This window comes from Sparus aurata, unplaced genomic scaffold (assembly GCF_900880675.1).
Source record: "Sparus aurata unplaced genomic scaffold, fSpaAur1.1, whole genome shotgun sequence".
In the NCBI taxonomy this organism is placed as follows: domain Eukaryota; kingdom Metazoa; phylum Chordata; class Actinopteri; order Spariformes; family Sparidae; genus Sparus; species Sparus aurata.
The window spans coordinates 10973-29718 of NW_022045196.1; the positions used below are offsets into that span (position 1 = coordinate 10973).

General features: G+C 38.3%; 1 protein-coding gene and 1 long non-coding RNA gene across 15 annotated transcripts; one reads left to right on the forward strand and one right to left on the reverse strand.

Moving 5' to 3' along the window:
* Window positions 1-1608: 1608 nt before the first annotated feature.
* LOC115578177 (G2/mitotic-specific cyclin-B3-like) lies at window positions 1609-13126 on the reverse strand. Of its 14 annotated transcripts, none has more exons than XM_030411031.1 (14): window positions 13051-13126; window positions 12262-12311; window positions 11488-11565; window positions 10527-10604; window positions 9566-9643; window positions 8700-8777; window positions 7834-7911; window positions 6873-6950; window positions 6007-6084; window positions 4951-5028; window positions 3895-3972; window positions 3520-3573; window positions 2731-2796; window positions 1609-2576 (listed from the first exon to the last, which is right to left on the reverse strand). In XM_030411031.1, the coding sequence occupies exons 2-14, from the start codon at window positions 12283-12285 to the stop codon at window positions 2415-2417; spliced, it is 1008 nt and encodes a 335-aa protein (XP_030266891.1). In that variant the 5' UTR covers window positions 12286-12311; window positions 13051-13126; the 3' UTR covers window positions 1609-2414. The 14 variants fall into 14 exon arrangements, with proteins under 14 accessions (XP_030266891.1, XP_030266894.1, XP_030266892.1 ...); XM_030411034.1 differs by having other exon boundaries at window positions 3524-3574; XM_030411032.1 differs by having other exon boundaries at window positions 12991-13078.
* Window positions 13127-13345: 219 nt separating this feature from the next.
* LOC115578178 (uncharacterized) lies at window positions 13346-18507 on the forward strand. The gene is made up of 3 exons (XR_003983390.1): window positions 13346-13457; window positions 13945-14060; window positions 15891-18507. It is a non-coding gene; the product is annotated as an uncharacterized LOC115578178 (long non-coding RNA).
* Window positions 18508-18746: the final 239 nt, after the last annotated feature.

Sequence of the window (18746 nt, forward strand, 5' to 3'; positions counted from 1 at the left end):
CACACTGTGTAGGCATATTCATGATTGAATACATACAACGAATTGCAAAGTTTTATACATCCTGCTCTGTGTGTTTCCTCACACTTAACAGTCTGGGACTGCAGGGATGCAATACTTGTATGTTACCTACTTAATTCTAAAGATCCCTCTATACCCCTTGATCTCGAGCCAAAATTGAGATATTCAGACTGCACAACAATCAAATTTTACGGAAGCGTAATCCTCCCACACTTCATCAAGATAAGAGACCATTTGCATAGTCTGAAAATGTGGTAAAGTATGAACAGATTTTGCGCGCCTGCCCTGCCTGCAGCAGATCTCTGCGGGCGCACCCATGCTTGTATCTTTTATTAACTCTCTGCTCATTACTGTGATAGTTAACTAGCAACTAATCACACACCCAGGAAATGAAAGGAAGCGCGCAGCTATGAAGGGTAATAATCTGTCTGTTACCGAGGTAGGAAAGGGAGACAAAGACAGTGGGTTGTAGAGCGATAAGCCCCGTCAACTCCGAGTCCGGCGCAGGATACTGCTCAACGCTCATTTCAGATGCTTGTTAGCGGTCTGAGTCATGTTTGAGCACGGAGATGGGAGATTGGAGACTGAAACACATCTAGGGGGTGAGAAGTGGGATGAACAGCGCAACAGAAACAAACATTATTACATTAGAGGTAGACAGACAAATCCTGCACACTGTCTGGGTCTTCACTACCTCTGGGTCCCTTTGCATGTGCATGTGTGGCTGTAGGCTGCCTCCAAGGTGCCCTGTCACAAAGTGTAGACCAAGACAATGCTGTCAAACTATTGAATGTCATAATGACAGAGCTGTCAGCAATACTATGTTAAAAAACACAAAACAAACCCTCTTGGTCACACCCTGTTCACTATTCTTGCTGTGTACACTGTGTGTGTGTGTGTGTGTGTGTGTGTGTGTGTGTGTGTGTGTGTGTGTGTGTGTGTGTGTTGGAGCCACCTCTGTGACAGGCACAAGCAATGTCACCTCTGAGTCTGTGCCACGATGCTGACATCAGCAACTGCCCCTGTTAAAGGAACAGCTCAGCCCAAAAAATGAATTTCAGTCAGGGAACGGGAATCACTGCAGCTTCATGGAGAAAAGCGTTGGTGTGCAGCTCGCCTGAAGTAGGTGCACAAGCTTGACCACTTGTTGAGGGTGTAAATAACACACCTAAATCGAGCTGCATGGACATATGTTATTGGGGTCTTTAAGGTTCCCCCCATCTACGTCAGTTGTTTAGAAGAAGAAGAAGAGTCGTTTAGTGGACTACGACACCCGACTTTCCATCGGCATGCAGGTTGGTAGACAATGACTGAATTTTCATTTTGGGGCGAGCTGTTCGTTTAAAATATAAGTCCGCCTACTGCTGCATCTTGTCACATTGTTTGAAGGGGGGGTGAATGTACATTTGTGCACACAACGCACGGGCAGGAACACTTACAGAACAGTTTCACGCAGCTCACAGCCAGACATAAACAAATCCGGACAGCTGCAACATTTTAGTTCAGGCCCGAAGATGTCACACATGCACGTAGAGACACACCAGCACATACAGACACAGACACAGACACAGACACACACACACACACACACACACACACACACACACACACACACACACACACATACGTGTTTTCGGGACATATCGGTACATAAGACAAAAATGTGAAAAATGGGAACATGCCTTTCCCAAGGTCCTAGAGGCTGGGGAATCAAAGTGTTTCTTCCCCATGCTTCCAGGAATATGCCCATCTGTTGAGATTTTGGCTAGGGCAAACTTTTGGTCAAACCTGATTTTAATGCTACTTGTGAGGACACTGTCAGGTTTATGTGACTTATAGGTGCAATAAAATCACACACTGATATTTCATGTTTAGGTGAATTGTGAAACCCATGGATACACACAAAATTTTCATGTATACATGACTTATAAAGACTAGGAAAGGGTAGGGTCTGTATTATTACCTTGGCTCCTGTTGGATATGTTTGAAATACCTATATAATAGACACAGGTGTACAATAGTCATGCTCATCAGTCAGGTAACCTCTGACAGAAATGTCAGATATTCACATGTTAATACAACACAGTAAAACTAAGCTTTGTAGAGACTTAAAATGAGACATAGCTAAAAAATGTGGTCAGTCTGCTTTTTAAGTCTTATTGTATTGCATTTATAAATTTTGTAGTACATGTTCATGTGAATAAAGACATGGAACACTTTCTGCCATTTTTTCTTTTTTAATTGCTGGCAAAATATGTCAATTGAAACAGAACAGAAAATACAGAAATCTTGCCTCCAGGGAATTGTTACTGCAACTCATCACTGAAGTGCTATGACTGCTGCTTCTCAGTGACAAACTTAAACTTGTAGGTTTCTCTCCCCACTGTGTACTGTAGCTATCCCCACTGGCATGTCCTTGAACAATTTTTGGGAGCAAGAGATTCTGTGATTCTCAGTTCGTTACTACAGAGACTTGTGTCTGAGGAATTGCCACCTGAGTCTGGAACATAGTCAATATCTTCATAATCTGTACAATCTGAAGATTCATCAGTAGAGATCTGAAGGAAAAAGGAGAAAAAAGCCAGGTTATCATTCCCCATACAGTACCATCACATATTGTAAGTGATGACTTGTAAGAGATGAGTCATTAAAAACATGAAATTGAATTGCATTGGATTCCTAATACATTCACTACTGTGTCGTATACATTACCTGGTCACTTAAGCTTGCAGAGTTTCCATCATGAAATCCACCATCATCGACCAAGGGATGTTCAACCTTTAAAACCATTATTAATACTGTAAATACAATTGACTGAATAGACATTTTCACCCCAGTTATATTAAAGTGGAAATGTTTAAATGATTTAAATAACACTTTGAAAATATTTTGCCTCACATACCTACCTATGATGACATACTATTAAGACAATAATCCCTAAACCACAACACATCTCAGTGTGCGATTTGATGTTGATGGTGTATGATATAAAGGAGAACAATGCATAGCATGAAAATTTTCGTTACTATGACTCACCTATCGCATAGAAGTATAACTAATATTTTGAGAGAAAAAATCTGTTGCAACTTTGTCTTTCAAACATGGTGCATGAACTGGAAACAACAAGTGAATGAGAAAAAATCTGCTAGGCCCATGGAGGTTCTTGTAAAATGAATACCTTGAAAAGAATTAATTTGCATATGACCGTATGACCTATTTGCGTACTCACAGAATTATTCATTCTGGTTAACAGACTCAAAATCATCTGCCTCTCTCTCTCAAATATCTTTTTCTTGGCCTCATCGTAACGTTCCTCACACCGAGCATGATGCCGCTTTAGATTTTGCAGATGGCGGCTTGCTCTTGACTGTCCATATCAAGAATTTAATGTAAAAAACCTTAGTCCTAGTTAAGTTTATACAATATTTCCTCAAATAGTGAATATCCTCAGTAAAAGAACATAACATTTTTGAATGAAGGAGAAGAAGGCAGCTGTCTTACTTGCCTTGCAGTAGCTGTCTGGTGGAAGGAGACACCTCCAGTGGTCTGGCTGACCCTAATTGAAATGACAGAGATTCATTATTTGTTTGAGATTACACAGAACTGTAACTAAAAATTATGATGCAATTAATTATAGCAAAAATAGAAATAATAGTGGTTCTAACTTCTTCTGTTGTTGTCAAAGAAAGCTCTAAACCCTACACTGATGTAAATTGATCTACTTCCCCAGAAATCCAATGGTGATATCGATGATATTGTGAACATTTTAAAAAAAAACTGATTGTTTTGATACAGTGAAAGGGCATTTCATGTATGCACGGGGGCCAACTGAGATATCTACTTAATTCCAAATAGAATAAATTAATGTGTAATTACCTGTTGGAAAGATGAAGTGGATCTCTTGCTCATATCTTGGTCTGCAGAAAATTGAATAAGGATCTGAACGCTTGATGTCTGCAACAAAACACAACAATACAGAGTCAGACATATTCTCTACTATAAATCCTGACTAATTAATAGACAAATGATCATACTTGCTTCAGTGAACATAATTCACAGTATGATCTATGCGCATTATGCCAAACTCTATAGAAACTGCTAACACTGTTCATCATCTGCTACCCAACAATATGGGGACATGTAACACACACTCTACAGTCGTTGGGTCAGACAATATGGGGACATCACCTGAAACACACTCAGTCTTTCAGAGCCTATAACAATATGAGGACATGGTACACACTCTCTACAGTCGTTGGGTCAGACAATATGGGGACATCACCTGAAACACACTCAGTCTTTCAGAGCCTATAACAATATGAGGACATGGTACACACTCTCTACAGTCGTTGGGTCAGACAATATGGGGACATCAACTGAAACACACTCAGTCTTTCACAGCCTATAACAATATGGGGACATGGTACACACTCTCTACAGTCGTTGGGTCAGACAATATGGGGACATCAACTGAAACACACTCAAGTCTTTCACAGCCTAAAACAATATGAGGACATGACGACCGAACACATATAGAGTCCATGTTCCTGACTTCAAACATCTTCTGTTGTTGTCAAAGAAAGATCTTAACCCTACACTGATGTGAAATGATCTGCATCCCCAGAAATCCAATCATGCAAACTAATCAGCAGATGTAAGATGGACAAAAATTTCAGCAAAAAGGACTAAAAATAAAGAATTTTGTGAGAATAAAGATTAATTTGATGCTTTAAGGGGAAGTTAGAGCTAACAAATGGTATAGCCAATTTCCTTCTGCTACGCTAGTCAAAAACAGGTGATGTTAATATTGATATTGTGAACATTTCACACAAACTGATTGTTTTAATACAGTGAAGGGGCATTTCATGTATGCAATGGAGCCAAATGAGACATCTACTTAATTCCAAATGGAACAAATTAATGTGTAATTACCTGTTGGAAGGATGAAGTGGATCTCTCGCTCGCTTCTTGGTCTACAGAAGGTTGAGTCAGGATCTGAACACTTGGTGTCTGCAACAAAACACAAAAATACAGTGTCAGACATATTCTGTACTATAAATCCTGACAAATTAATGAACAAATGATCATACTCGTTTCGGTGAACGTAATTCACAGGAGGATCTAGGCGCATTATGCCAAACTCTATAGAAACTGCTAACACTGTACATCATCTGCTACCCAACAATATGAGGACATGTAACACACACTCTACAGTCGTTGGTTCAGACAATATGGGGACATCACCTGAAACACACTCAGTCTTTCAGAGCCTATAACAATATGAGGACATGGTACACACTCTCTACAGTCGTTGGGTCAGACAATATGGGGACATCACCTGAAACACACTCAGTCTTTCAGAGCCTATAACAATATGAGGACATGGTACACACTCTCTACAGTCGTTGGGTCAGACAATATGGGGACATCAACTGAAACACACTCAGTCTTTCACAGCCTATAACAATATGAGGACTTGGTACACACACTCTACAGTCGTTGGGTCAGACAATATGGGGACATCACCTGAAACACACTCAAGTCTTTCACAGCCTAAAACAATATGGGGACATGACGACTGAACACATATAGAGTCCATGTTCCTGACTTCAAACTTCTTCTGTTGTTGTCAAAGAAAGCTCTAAACCCTACACTGATGTGAAATGATCTGCATCCCCAGAAATCCAATCATGTAAACTGATCAGCAGATCTAAAATGGACAAAAACATTAGCAAAAAGGACTAAAAATGAAGAATTTTGTGAGAATAAAGATTAATTAGATGCTTTAAGGGGAAGTTAGAGCTAACAAATGGTATAGCCAATTTCTCTCTGCTCAGCTATTCACAAACAAGTAATGCTAACACCGATATCGTGAACATTTCACACAAACTGATTGTTTTAATACAGTGAAAGGGCATTTCATATATACATTGGAGCCAACAGAGACATAGACTTAATTCCAAATAGAATACATTAATGTGTAATTACCTGTTGGAAGGATGAAGTGGATCTCATGCTCACTTCTTGGTCTGCAGAAAGTTGAGTCAGGATCTGAACACTTGGTGTCTGCAACAAAACACAACAATACAGTGTCAGACATATTCTCTACTATAAATCCTGACTAATTAATAAACAAATTATCATACTTGTTTCAGTAAACATAATTCACAGGAGGATCTAGGCTCATTATGCCAAACTCTATAGAAACTGCTAACACTGTACATCATCTGCTACCCAACAATATGAGGACATGTAACACACACTCTACAGTCGTTGGGTCAGACAATATGGGGACATCACCTGAAACACACTCAGTCTTTCACAGCCTAAAACAATATGGGGACATGTAGCACACGCTCTACATTCGATGGGTCAGACCATGAGGACATCAACTGAAACACACTCAAGTCTTTCACAGCCTAAAACAATATGAGGACATGACGACTGAACACATATAGAGTCCATGTTCCTGACTTCAAACTTCTTCTGTTGTTGTCAAAGAAAGCTCTAAACCCTACACTGATGTGAAATGATCTGCATCCCCAGAAATCCAATCATGTAAACTGATCAATAGTTGTAACATGGACAAAAATATTACCAAAAAGGACTAAAAATAAAGAATTTTGTGAGAATAAAGATTAATTTGATGCTTTAAGGGGAAGTTAGAGCTAACAAATGGTATAGCCAATTTCTTTCTGCTACGCTATTCAAAAACAGGTGATGCTAATATTGATATTGTGAACATTTCACACAAACTGATTGTTTTAATACAGTGAAAGGGCATTTCATGTATGCAATGGAGCCAAATGAGACATCTACTTAATTCCAAATGGAACAAATTAATGTGTAATTACCTGTTGGAAGGATGAAGTGGATCTCTCGCTCGCTTCTTGGTCTACAGAAGGTTGAGTCAGGATCTGAACACTTGGTGTCTGCAACAAAACACAAAAATACAGTGTCAGACATATTCTGTACTATAAATCCTGACAAATTAATGAACAAATGATCATACTCGTTTCGGTGAACGTAATTCACAGGAGGATCTAGGCGCATTATGCCAAACTCTATAGAAACTGCTAACACTGTACAGCATCTGCTACCCAACATTATGAGGATACGTAACACACACTCTACAGTCGTTGGGTCAGACAATATGGGGACATCACCTGAAACACACTCAAGTCTGTCACAGCCTAAAACAATATGAGGACATGTAACACACACTCTACAGTCGTTGGGTCAGACAATATTGGGACATCACCTGAAACACACTCAGTCTTTCACAGCCTAAAACAATATGAGGACATGTAGCACACGCTCTACATTCGATGGGTCAGACCATGAGGACATCAACTGAAACACACTCAAGTCTTTCACAGCCTAAAACAATATGGGGACATGACGACTGAACACATATAGAGTCCATGTTCCTGACTTCAAACTTCTTCTTTTGTTGTCAAAGAAAGCTCTAAACCCTACACTGATGTGAAATGATCTGCATCCCCAGAAATCCAATCATGTAAACTGATCAGCAGATCTAACATGGACAAAAACATTAGCAAAAAGGACTAAAAATGAAGAATTTTGTGAGAATAAAGATTAATTAGATGCTTTAAGGGGAAGTTAGAGCTAACAAATGGTATAGCCAATTTCTCTCTGCTCAGCTATTCATAAACAAGTAATGCTAACATCGATATCGTGAACATTTCACACAAACTGATTGTTTTAATACAGTGAAAGGGCATTTCATATATACATTGGAGCCAACAGAGACATAGACTTAATTCCAAATAGAATAAATTAATGTGTAATTACCTGTTGGAAGGATGAAGTGGATCTCATGCTCACTTCTTGGTCTGCAGAAAGTTGAGTCAGGATCTGAACACTTGGTGTCTGCAACAAAACACAACAATACAGTGTCAGACATATTCTCTACTATAAATCCTGACTAATTAATAAACAAATTATCATACTTGTTTCAGTAAACATAATTCACAGGAGGATCTAGGCTCATTATGCCAAACTCTATAGAAACTGCTAACACTGTACATCATCTGCTACCCAACAATATGAGGACATGTAACACACACTCTACAGTCGATGGGTCAGACAATATGGGGACATCACCTGAAACACACTCAGTCTTTCACAGCCTAAAACAATATGGGGACATGTAGCACACGCTCTACATTCGATGGGTCAGACCATGAGGACATCAACTGAAACACACTCAAGTCTTTCACAGCCTAAAACAATATGAGGACATGACGACTGAACACATATAGAGTCCATGTTCCTGACTTCAAACTTCTTCTGTTGTTGTCAAAGAAAGCTCTAAACCCTACACTGATGTGAAATGATCTGCATCCCCAGAAATCCAATCATGTAAACTGATCAATAGTTGTAACATGGACAAAAATATTACCAAAAAGGACTAAAAATAAAGAATTTTGTGAGAATAAAGATTAATTTGATGCTTTAAGGGGAAGTCAGAGCTAACAAATGGTATAGCCAATTTCTTTCTGCTATGCTATTCAAAAACAGGTGATGCTAATATTGATATTGTGAACATTTCACACAAACTGATTGTTTTAATACAGTGAAAGGGCATTTCATGTATGCAATGGAGCCAAATGAGACATCTACTTAATTCCAAATGGAACAAATTAATGTGTAATTACCTGTTGGAAGGATGAAGTGGATCTCTCGCTCGCTTCTTGGTCTACAGAAGGTTGAGTCAGGATCTGAACACTTGGTGTCTGCAACAAAACACAAAAATACAGTGTCAGACATATTCTGTACTATAAATCCTGACAAATTAATGAACAAATGATCATACTCGTTTCGGTGAACGTAATTCACAGGAGGATCTAGGCGCATTATGCCAAACTCCATAGAAACTGCTAACACTGTACATCATCTGCTACCCAACAATATGAGGACATGTAACACACACTCTACAGTCGTTGGGTCAGACAATATGGGGACATCACCTGAAACACACCCAGTCTTTCACAGCCTATAACAATATGGGGACATGTAGCACACGCTCTACATTCGATGGGTCAGACCATGAGGACATCAACTGAAACACACTCAAGTCTTTCACAGCCTAAAACAATATGAGGACATGACGACTGAACACATATAGAGTCCATGTTCCTGACTTCAAACATCTTCTGTTGTTGTCAAAGAAAGATCTAAACCCTACACTGATGTGAAATGATCTGCATCCCCAGAAATCCAATCATGCAAACTAATCAGCAGATGTAAGATGGACAAAAATATCAGCAAAAAGGACTAAAAATAAAGAATTTTGTGAGAATAAAGATTAATTTGATGCTTTAAGGGGAAGTCAGCGCTAACAAATGGTATAGCCAATTTCTTTCTGCTACGCTATTCAAAAACAGGTGATGCCAATATTGATATTGTGAACATTTCACACAAACTGATTGCTTTAATACAGTGAAAGGGCATTTTATGTATGTAATGGAGCCAACTGAGACATCTACTTAATTCCAAATAGAATAAATTAATGTGTAATTACCTGTTGGAAGGATGAAGTGGATCTCTTGCTCACTTCTTGGTCTGCAGAAGGTTGAGTCAGGATCTGAACACTTGGTGTCTGCAACAAAACGCAACAATACAGTGTCAGACATATTCTGTACTATAAATCCTGACTAATTAATGAACAAATTATCATACTTGTTTCAGTAAACATAATTCACAGTATGATCTATGCGCATTATGCCAAACTCTATAGAAACTGCTAACACTGTACAGCATCTGCTACCCAACATTATGAGGATACGTAACACACACTCTACAGTCGTTGGGTCAGACAATATGGGGACATCACCTGAAACACACTCAAGTCTGTCACAGCCTAAAACAATATGAGGACATGTAACACACACTCTACAGTCGTTGGGTCAGACAATATGGGGACATCACCTGAAACACACTCAGTCTTTCACAGCCTAAAACAATATGAGGACATGGTACACACGCTCTACAGTCGATGGGTCAGACCATGAGGACATCAACTGAAACACACTCATGTCTTTCACAGCCTAAAACAATATGGGGACATGACGACTGAACACATATAGAGTCCATGTTCCTGACTTCTAACTTCTTCTGTTGTTGTCAAAGAAAGCTCTAAACCCCACACTGATGTGAAATGATCTGCATCCCTAGAAATCCAATCATGTCAACTGATCAGCAGATCTAAAATGGACAAAAACATCAGCAAAAAGGACTAAAAATGAAGAATTTTGTGAGAATAAAGATTAATTTGATGCTTTAAGGGGAAGTTAGAGCTAACAAATGGTATAGCCAATTTCTTTCTGCTAAGCTATTCAAAAACAAGTCATGCTAACATTGTTATTGTGACCATTTTAAACAAATTGATTGTTTTAATACAGTGAAAGGGCATTTCATGTATGCACTGGAGCCAACTGAGACATCTACTTAATTCCAAATAGAATAAATGAATGTGTAATTACCTGTTGGAAGGATGAAGTGGATCTCTCGCTTGCTTCTTGGTCTGTAGAAGGTTGAGTCAGGATCTGAACACTTGGTGTCTGCAACAAAACACAACAATACAGTGTCAGACATATTCTGTACTATAAATCCTGACAAATTAATGAACAAATGATCATACTTGTTTCGGTGAACGTAATTCACAGGAGGATCTAGGCGCATTATGCCAAACTCCATAGAAACTGCTAACACTGTACATCATCTGCTACCCAACAATATGGGGACATGTAACACACACTCTACAGTCGTTGGGTCAGACAATATGGGGACATCACCTGAAACACACTCAGTCTTTCACAGCCTATAACAATATGGGGACATGGTACACACTCTCTACAGTCGTTGGGTCAGACAATATGGGGACATCAACTGAAACACACTCAAGTCTTTCACAGCCTAAAACAATATGGGGACATGTAGCACACGCTCTACATTCGATGGGTCAGACCATGAGGACATCAACTGAAACACACTCAAGTCTTTCACAGCCTAAAACAATATGAGGACATGACGACTGAACACATATAGAGTCCATGTTCCTGACTTCAAACATCTTCTGTTGTTGTCAAAGAAAGATCTAAACCCTACACTGATGTGAAATGATCTGCATCCCCAGAAATCCAATCATGCAAACTGATCAGCAGATCTAACATGGACAAAAACATTAGCAAAAAGGACTAAAAATGAAGAATTTTGTGAGAATAAAGATTAATTAGATGCTTTAAGGGGAAGTTAGAGCTAACAAATGGTATAGCCAATTTCTCTCTGCTCAGCTATTCACAAACAAGTAATGCCAACATTGATATTGTGAACATTTCACACAAACTGATTGTTTTAATACAGTGAAAGGGCATTTCATGTATGCAATGGAGCCAACTGAGACATCTACTTAATTCCAAATAGAACAAATTAATGTGTAATTACCTGTTGGAAGGATGAAGTGGATCTCTCGCTTGCTTCTTGGTCTGTAGAAGGTTGAGTCAGGATCTGAACACTTGGTGTCTGCAACAAAACACAACAATACAGTGTCAGACATATTCTCTACTATAAATCCTGACTAATTAATGAACAAATGATCATACTTGTTTCAGTAAACATAATTCACAGGAGGATCTAGGCGCATTATGCCAAACTCTATAGAAACTGCTAACACTGTACAGCATCTGCTACCCAACATTATGAGGACACGTAACACACACTCTACAGTCGTTGGGTCAGACAATATGGGGACATCAACTGAAACACACTCAAGTCTTTCACAGCCTAAAACAATATGAGGACATGACGACTGAACACATATAGAGTCCATGTTCCCGACTTCTAGCTTCTTCTGTTTTTGTCAAAGAAAGCTCTAAACCCCACACTGTTGTGAAATGATCTACACACCCCAAAATCCAATTATGTAAACTGATCAGCAGATGTAACATGCACAAAAACGTTAGCAAAAAGGACTACAAATGAAGAATTTTGTGAGAATAAAGATCAATTTGATGCTTTAAGGGGAGGTTAGAGCTAACAAATGGTGTAGCTAATTTCTTTCTGCTAAGCCATTCAAAAACAAGTAAGACTAACATTGATATTGTGAACATTTCACACAAACTGATTGTTTTGATACAGTGAAAGGGCATTTCATGTATGCACTGGGCCCAACTGAGACATCTACTTAATTCCAAATAGAATAAATTAATGTGTAATTACCTGTCTGGCTCTTCTTTTTGACATGCTCTTTCCTTCATGTACTCCTCAACCTGCAAACATGTAGATGAGAAGATGACAAAAAGTCAACGAGACCAGTACTTATTTGAATCATAGAGGACTTTTAAATGGTATTATTCATAACTCATTTGCTGATCATGCTAATAGATCAGTGTAAACTCTGTGCAAATGTCATTAAACATTAAAACACTTTAACAAATAATATTAATCTACCAAAGCACCAACAAAGCAACTTAAAAGATAAATACTGATTTAAAATCATCATAAAACTGTACTCTACTTGTACTGAATTACTAGTATCATCAATTTGTGTTAAATAGGAAAACATCATCTAAATTCCATAAAGAAAAAAAAAACAGTTACAAACAACTTTGACTGTCGCTGCAGTTGAAGATAAAAAAGTTTGTTTGGAGAATTGTCCCTTTAACTCAGTTTTGCATTGTTATGAACAGTTATATTTAGCAACAACCTCTACTATCTGCTTTTGAAGATTAAACAAAAGTAATTAATTACCATTTATGATACATCCCTTCCAGTTTGTTTAAGTCCACTGCGTGTGTGAATTCCGTTTTGCTAATTAGCCTGCTAATTATCTTATTAACTGTCTCTGCAGTTGAAGATGAAAAAGTTTGTTTGGAGAATCGTCCCTTTAACTCAGGTTTGCATTGTTATGAACAGTTATATTTAGCAACAACTTCAGTAATTAATTACCATTTATTATATATCCCATCCAGTTTGCTAGCTATTAGCTAGCTAATGAGCCAACTTTACCTCATGAGGTTGGTGCATCGACGTCAAAGGATTAAATGTCTTCTGAGCGCTGAAGGTCCCGGATGTGCCGTTCACGAGAGCTCCGCTGCAGTCGTATCCGGGGCTTTGCAATTAGGTTCAGTCTATCGCCCAATCAGATGCCGCATCACTGACTGACTGACTGACTAACCATCCAACGCTGATCTCAAACGCAATCATTGTGTAAAGCTAGTTGCCAGCTGCAGTTGTATGATCAAACGGAAACAAAACTGAAACCTAGTATAAGACTGAACTGTGTATATAACGCTAGAGGGCTTTTATTTTGAAAGGAAGAGATACAGGAAATTGTTAATGCAGGAACTTCACCAGTCACGGACTTTCCTCGTCGTGTTTACAGCCGAAGCTCAGCAGCACACACCGGAGTTCAGGTAAGAACAATGCTTCTAAGTTGTTGAGAGTTGTCACGTTGTCATGTTTTGCAAACTGCTGTTACAGTCAATCTGGTTCCGGTTGTATGGGAAACTGTTCTTAAACAACACTTCATAGGCATGTGAAAATGTTTTTCCCACTGTCCTGATTGTGGTGTGTTATATAGGTGTGGTGTTTTAAAAATGTCCTAATTTGTCATGAAAACAAGAGCAGCACTTCTGGACCTCCAGAAAAGAAAGTAGTATAATGTGTTGTTCTGAAGGATTTTACAGTTGCTCAGTGAATGAAGTAACTTAATTACCCACTTTTAATGACTAAATTAATTACTAAATGAAGCTGGCATTGTGTACTGGTCGGTTTTTAATAGTGTTTTAATAGTTGTTAAACATCTGCACTTTACACAAGGCTATATTGTTAAAAGTATAAGGAAATTTTAATTTAAAATATGATTAATGAAGTGTTGGCTATGTCAATCAATACTTATAGGTACACAAAGGGAGGAGAGACTGACCCTGATGATGACCATATTGAACTGGATGAGAGCAGCAGCAACAGGAACCTCCCAGTTCAACCTACTTTTGCTGTACCTAAAGGTTCCTAAGGTAGAATACTAATTAACTAAAAATGTTACTAACCCACCATATAGCAATATGTGAATTGCTCTTTTATATTGCTTGCCTGCTGGAATGTTGTTGTCTCTTAGAACATTTTGGGTGACAACAAGTAAAGCTTGACCACCTCAGTATGTTATTTCACAGTTGTCAATGCTTAAAGATCAAAACACAAATACTAAATTTACATTACTTTGGGTGAGTATTTTATAAATGTATTTGACAGGGCTGAAGAGCAATAGATTTTGACATACTCAAAGGGAAGGCCACACTACTCACAGGATGTCTGTAATCAAGTTCAATCTGTGTGAGCTCATGCTTCCTGCCTCAACCAGTGCAGTGGACTGTCCTTCCTGGTAAACATATTTTCTGGACTGCAATAACTATATAAAATGTATCTTCATTTTCAGAATGTAAACATTTGAATGCAATAGGAAAAGGCTATGGATATAAACAACTGGTACATGCTTGTTTGCTCATGGTCATTTACTGGCAGGCGTTGTTAAGTACTAGTGGTTCTGTATATCTGTTCAGTTTAGATATCTAAAGTGCTAACTTTACCTTCAATATATTGTTCATGCACAACCCCAATTCCAGTCCAGTTGGGACGCTGTGTAAAATGTGAATAAAAACAGGATGCAATGATTTGCCAATCTCATAAACCGATTGTGGCGCTCTGCTCCCAGTGTTCCCCTACCGTTATATTCTTTCTTTGAGCAGAGCCATCAGCACTTTGCTTTTCTTTTCCAACCAATGAACTTTCTTCATAGAGAAGATACTGCAGCATTTTCTGTGTTAATTGCTGGAATCTGTCCCTCAGGAATGTCTTCTGTCACTTGCAATACTCGAGCGTGATTTTGTATCCGAGCTGCCCTGAGCAGAGTTCTCCACACTGCATGAAAAGTGGGATATTTGTCAGTAAACAGCAATGTAAATTGCTGTGCAAGTTCGCGTTGACAACTCAGCTTCAGATTCCTGGTCATTAGTCAACACTTTGAGGTGAAACCAGCTTATCTCTATCATCAAAGCAGTGGATGATGCACTCCATTTGTGGTTGCTGTGGTGGTGGGCTGTTACTTAGACTACTTGTTCACTGGTGGCCATGTTCAGCCAGCTTTCAATTGCAACATACAATCAGAAATCATCATTACTTTGATGCAAAATATGAAATCCTCTGTCAGTACTTTTGTTCCATGTGGACGACAACAGAGAGTTCCACAAACATCTAACTAATATTAACTAAATTAATCAATCATCATATCATGTACATGAACAATATATTGAGGGTAAATTAGCACTTTAGATATCTTTACTGAACAGAACCACTAGTAATTACCTCACCTTCCAGTAAATGACCATGAACAAATAAGCATGTATGAGTTGTTTATATCCTTAGCCTTCTCCTATGGCGTTCAAATGTTTACATTCTAAAAAGTAAGATATATTTTATGTGGTTATTGCAGTCCAAAAATTTCTATATGTTTACCATGAAGGACAGTCCACTGCACTGGTTAAGGCAGAAAGCATGTGCTCACACAGGTTGAACTTGATTAGCCCTGTCAAATACAATTACAAAATACTGCAATGTAATGTAAATACATGTACATGTAAACACATTCAAAATCAAGTAACAGAAGTACCATGCAGAAAGATGTATGTGCAGATTTTGACCCTTGAGGACTGTTTACATTTATACACAAGTACATACACAAGCTCAAACGTACAGTTGTGGGAACAAGAGGAAAAACACAATTTTGATTTCAGCATTGATCATGAGGATTAACTTCCACAGACTCATTTTGAAACTTTTTACATTTCCAGACATTTCTCAAACAAGAGCTGCCGGCCCTGCACAACAGATCCTGAAGACCTTCCCTCGCACTCAGCATGGTCAGCGTATTCAGCTTATACATTCTCACTGTGAAATTGAGAACAGTAACAACAATATCCTAGATTCTTATTAAGAATATAGAATGTTGTTGTTATTGTTCTCAATTGCACTGTGAGAATTTGAGTGGTGCTTATTCACGTAAGACTGATTACTATACAGAACACTGAGATCTTTACTGTACAGAGCTAAGCACTAACTATTGAATGAGAGTATATGATATTGTTGTTCACTGTGAGAATTTATGGTGCTGCTTATTAGGGTTGCAAAATTCCTTGAATGTTCAAAATTGGAAACCTTCCATGTGAATCAAAGGGAATATATGGGAATTTATAGGAATTAACATGAATAATGGGAAATTTGCAAAATTGCTGATTAGCCTTTAACAAGGAATTGAAATGTAGTTAAAAAATATCCTGCTTATATCTTAGTTAAAACAACAAGATTTAATACAAATTCAGTTGAATGCACAGAGCAGGGAAATAATTCAACTGAATTTGTATTAATTCAACTGATTTAATACAAATTCAGTTTAATTCAACTGATTTAATACAAATTCAATTCAACTGAATTTGTATTAAATCAGTTGAACTAATTCAAATTCAGTTGAATTGCTACCCTGCTCTGTGCATTCCTCAATCACAAGCACAACTAATTTCTAGTATCCTGCACACTACAGCAGGACTATTGAAGCCACATTACTGCATGCAAGTTTAACAAGCAAATAAAAGTAAATCAGATATGCTAATGTAAGCTAGCTAACATCATTTCATTGACAATTTAAGAGCCTAGCTATCATGGTGCTAGCTAGCTCAACTGTGATGTGTTTCTTCTGCCTTCAGCTGGCCTTTTTTCATACAAGAATGTAGGTTATAGTTTGATTTAGCATACTGATTGAGTGTTCATCTATTCATCTAGCCTTTCTATTCATTTATACAGCATTTTTTTTCATATCTTTATTGGGTTATCTAGACACAATGTATGTTCAATCAGTAAGGATACAAAAAACAAAAACAGGAGGGGGTGAACAGTAGCCAAACCAACAAAAAGTAAAAAGGGGCAATTAGAGGAGGGACCCACAATGCTTGGGGAAAAAAACAAAAATTAACTATAACAGTTTGTGTATGTTGTGCCTGGTGTTCGACCACCATATCATCACACCAAGACTATTACTGGTGTCTTTCAGAATCCTGACTGGGAAAAAAAAGGAAAAAAGTTACATCAGTTTATCTTAATTGGAACCATCTATCTTAATCATCAAATGATGGAATGGAATTGAGTAAGTAAAGAATGGGATTCCAAGTTTTATCAAATTTGATCGGAGCACCCCCTAATACTGTACTTGGTTTTTTCTAAGTGTAGAAATTACGTTAGATCCTTTAGCTAAGAGTTAGGGGTGGGAGGATTCTTATCCTTCCAAAGAAGTAAAATACGTCGGCGGGCTACGTGAATTCTTCAGGCACACCAAAGTTGGAGGTTAAAGGACTCCAAAGCTGTTTAGAGCTTTTGAAAGAGTATTGTAGAAAGAGGACCAGAATGAGCTTAATCTCGGACAGGAAAAAAACATGTGTGTATGACTGGCTGAAGACAGAGAGCATCTGTCACATGTATCACTTGTATTAAAAAGTTTTTTTCAAGTTTAGCTTTGGAAAAATGTATTCTATGTAGGACCTTGAACTGAATTAATGTCAGACTGGCACAAGATGAGGTGGAGTTAACCCTGTCAAGGGCCCTTTGCCACCATTCGCCTGACAAGGTTACCACCTAGCTCCTTTTCCCATGAATTCCTAGTTGCCAGTGGGGATGACAATGATGACAAGATTAATTTCACCACAATTGAAATGAACCCACAGACCGCAGGGAGAGAAAGAATTATATCAATGAGAGTACGAGATGGTTTGTGGGGGAAGTCGGGGAATTACAACGAACAAAATCTCTGGCTTGAAAATATCTAAAAAAAAATGGAAGGGCGAATTTAGTTCTCAAAGGAGATCAAAATGTCCTTGTCGAAAAGTTGATCAAAATTCACCAGCCCTTTCTCTTTCTACAGAGTGTAAGTTGAATCAAGGCCGTGGGTGGAAATAAATGGTTTTCACAGAAGGGCATCAGTGGGGAAAGAGAGGTGATTTTGAAGTGCCGTTTAAACTGTTTCAGGATTTTTATAGTAGTCAAGACAATTGGGTTGGAGGTGACTTTAGTAGGGTGTGCATTTAGAGGGGAACATATTAAAGCTGATAAAGAGATGGAGTTGCATGAGTAGACTTCCATCTGACACCAGTCTGTGCTGGGGGAGTTGTACCAGGTATAGATTTTTGGAATATTGGCTGCCCAATAGTATGCCCTGAAATCCGGCAGAGCAAGGCCACCCTCATCCTTGGTTCTTTGCAAAATTGAGTACTTTGCCCTTGAAGTCTTTCCCGACCAAATGAAATGTGAAATGATCTTATCCAATTCTTTATAAAAGTTTTGGGCAGGTATATAGGTAGACACTGAAAAAGAAATAAACATTTTGGTAGGACATTCATTCTGATAGAATTGATTCTACCTAGAAGCGGCAATGGACTAGGTTATCTAAGAATTTGTTCATTGAGGTGGTGTCTGAAGAGGCTTCTGATTTATATAAATCAGAATAATATGAAGTGAAAATATTTATCTCGGTTGGGTCTGTAACTGAAGTTTGGGGGTTCTTACGAATTTGTGCAATGAATTGGGAAGAGGATTGATGTTTTAGTTGCCTTGCCAGTAACCGGCTAGCCATGTTTCCATATTCATAATAAGTGCCCTTTGTA